This window comes from Propithecus coquereli, unplaced genomic scaffold (genome assembly GCF_000956105.1).
Source record: "Propithecus coquereli isolate 6110/MARCELLA unplaced genomic scaffold, Pcoq_1.0 Scaffold461, whole genome shotgun sequence".
In the NCBI taxonomy this organism is placed as follows: Eukaryota; Metazoa; Chordata; class Mammalia; order Primates; family Indriidae; genus Propithecus; species Propithecus coquereli.
Window position 1 is genome coordinate 211,844 of NW_012150408.1, and position 2,221 is coordinate 214,064.

The following is a 2,221-nucleotide window of genomic DNA, read 5'->3' on the forward strand; positions in this document are numbered from 1 at the left end:
ATACTTCCTCTTGTTTATAAAATTGGGATTATATGTAGAATCTTGCTTTTCTCATTTAGAAGTTAATGTCATGAGAAAATATTCATGATATAGTCCAAAAATATTTTAATGACCACATTGTACAAATGTGTCACAATTTAAAATCCATAATGTTTTTAATTTTTCAATACTATGAACTCTGAACATAAATCGTAAAGAGCTAGTGTAACACAGTGGTTAAAGGCATGTGCTCAGGAGCCAGACTGCCTGAATTTGAAATTTAGCTCTGATACCTGGTAGCTGTGTGACCTTGGACAAGTTACTTAGCTTATCTGTGCCTCAGTTTCCTTATCTGTAAAATGGAGATAAAATAGTACCAAGCTCATAGGTCATTAATAGAATTAATTGGTTAATTTTTGTAAAGGGCTTAGAGTAGTGACTGGCAAGCTTTATAATAGTAGAGGTATTATTATTATTTGCATCCCTGAATATTTCTTTAAGCTAAACCATAGATTCTATAAAAAGTGTTCGCTTTTCCTTTTCAGAAGACACCATCCCACGAACACAAATAGAAAAAAGGAAAACAAGCCTATATTTTTCCAGCAAATATAACAAAGAAGGTATCCCTTTCCCAATCAGAACAACAGATTTTATGTCTATTTTGGGTGTCCAGCTCTGATGCACTATGTTTGTTTAGCTCTTAGCCCCCCGCGACGCAAAGCCTTTAAGAAATGGACACCTCCTCGATCACCTTTTAATCTCATTCAAGAAACACTTTTTCATGATCCATGGAAGCTCCTCATCGCAACTATATTTCTCAATCGGACCTCAGGTTTGTGGATTATTTTTGTCTTTCTCTTAGTAGAGACAGTGTGGTAAGAAGAAGGCATTGAATTGATTAGGAGGCCCAGGTCCTACTCAATTTCAAGTCTCATATTCAAATTTAGAGGCTGCACCTAAAGAGTATTAAATGTGATTTTAGAAATTTGACAAGTCTGATAATAGTGATTCCTAGTAGCATGACCTTGGATAAGGACTGTCTCCTTTCTGCCCTCAAACTCTTCACCTTTGAGAAAGACTAGATTATATCCAACAGCCTTTTTAGAAAGTTAGACTAGATTAATCGACAGATTTTCATTTATTTTCTACTTTCAAATAAGTTTTGGCCATCAGTGAAAATCAGTTAACATTTCTCCTGTCATGTGTATATAAAAGCATCTCTTTTTCATTGACTGTACCTTGTGTTCTATGTGCTTCTACTCTAGTTATCTGGTGATCTGATTATTTAAAAACTAATATCAGGCCAGGCTTGGTGGCTCACGCCTGTAATCCCAGCACTTCGGGGGACCGAGGCACAGGAGTTACAGGTTATAGTGAGCTATGATCGCACCACTGCACTCTAGCCTGGGCAACAGAGCGAGACCCTGTCTCTTCAAAACAAAACAAAACAAAAACTAATGTCATGCAAGGCCAGGTTTCAGCATAATTTGGACTATTAGTCAAATAGATTAACAGTGTTGGTATTTGACTCTGAAAGTGGTTGCTGGTTCAGGTAATGGCTTCTCATCAGTGCTTAAAAAAATAAACCCTCTGGATGAGATTTCTAGATTTCTACCTGAACCTGAAATTGGCACATCTGAAGACTTGTGATCATACAGTTACTTTTATTTTCCAGGCAAAATGGCAATACCTGTACTTTGGAAGTTTCTGGAGAAGTACCCTTCAGCTGAGGTAGCAAGGACTGCAGACTGGAGAGACGTGTCAGAACTTCTGAAACCTCTTGGTCTCTATGATCTTCGAGCAAAAACCATTGTCAAGTTCTCAGGTACTTTCCCGTATACCCAAAGGAAAAAACATAAATTGCGCCTATTTAAGAGAGCCACACCTTAAATTTTAATGTCCTCAGATGCTGTACTAATGGAGGTTATCCATCTCAAGCTGAATATAAAAGCAGTCTTCTTACCCCAAACCACAGTCGCCCACTGACACAGGCAATAAATCTTTGCCCCGCACTAAGTCAGGCCACGTGAGCATAACTAGGGGAAGAAGTCAGTGATGCAGAAAGCTCACTCCTTGGGCCGGGCGCGGTGGCTCACGCCTGTAATCCTAGCACTCTGGGAGGCCGAGGTGAGGGGATTGTTTGAGCTCAGGAGTTCCAGACCAGCCTGAGCAAGAGCGAGACCCCGTCTCTACTAAAAATAGAAAGAAATTAATCGGACAACTAAAAATATATAGAAAAATT

The 2,221-nt window shown here is 38.9% G+C and overlaps 1 protein-coding gene across 1 annotated transcript in view; it reads left to right on the plus strand.

The window, feature by feature from the left end:
* MBD4 (methyl-CpG binding domain protein 4) overlaps nucleotides 1-2,221 on the plus strand; it is a 12,550-nt gene that overhangs the window by 5,520 nt on the left and 4,809 nt on the right. Inside the window, exons 3-5 of the mRNA XM_012655158.1 lie at nucleotides 525-599; nucleotides 677-811; nucleotides 1,655-1,804. Of these exons, the coding sequence (XP_012510612.1) occupies nucleotides 525-599; nucleotides 677-811; nucleotides 1,655-1,804 (360 nt within the window). The remainder of the gene's footprint in view (nucleotides 1-524; nucleotides 600-676; nucleotides 812-1,654; nucleotides 1,805-2,221) is intronic.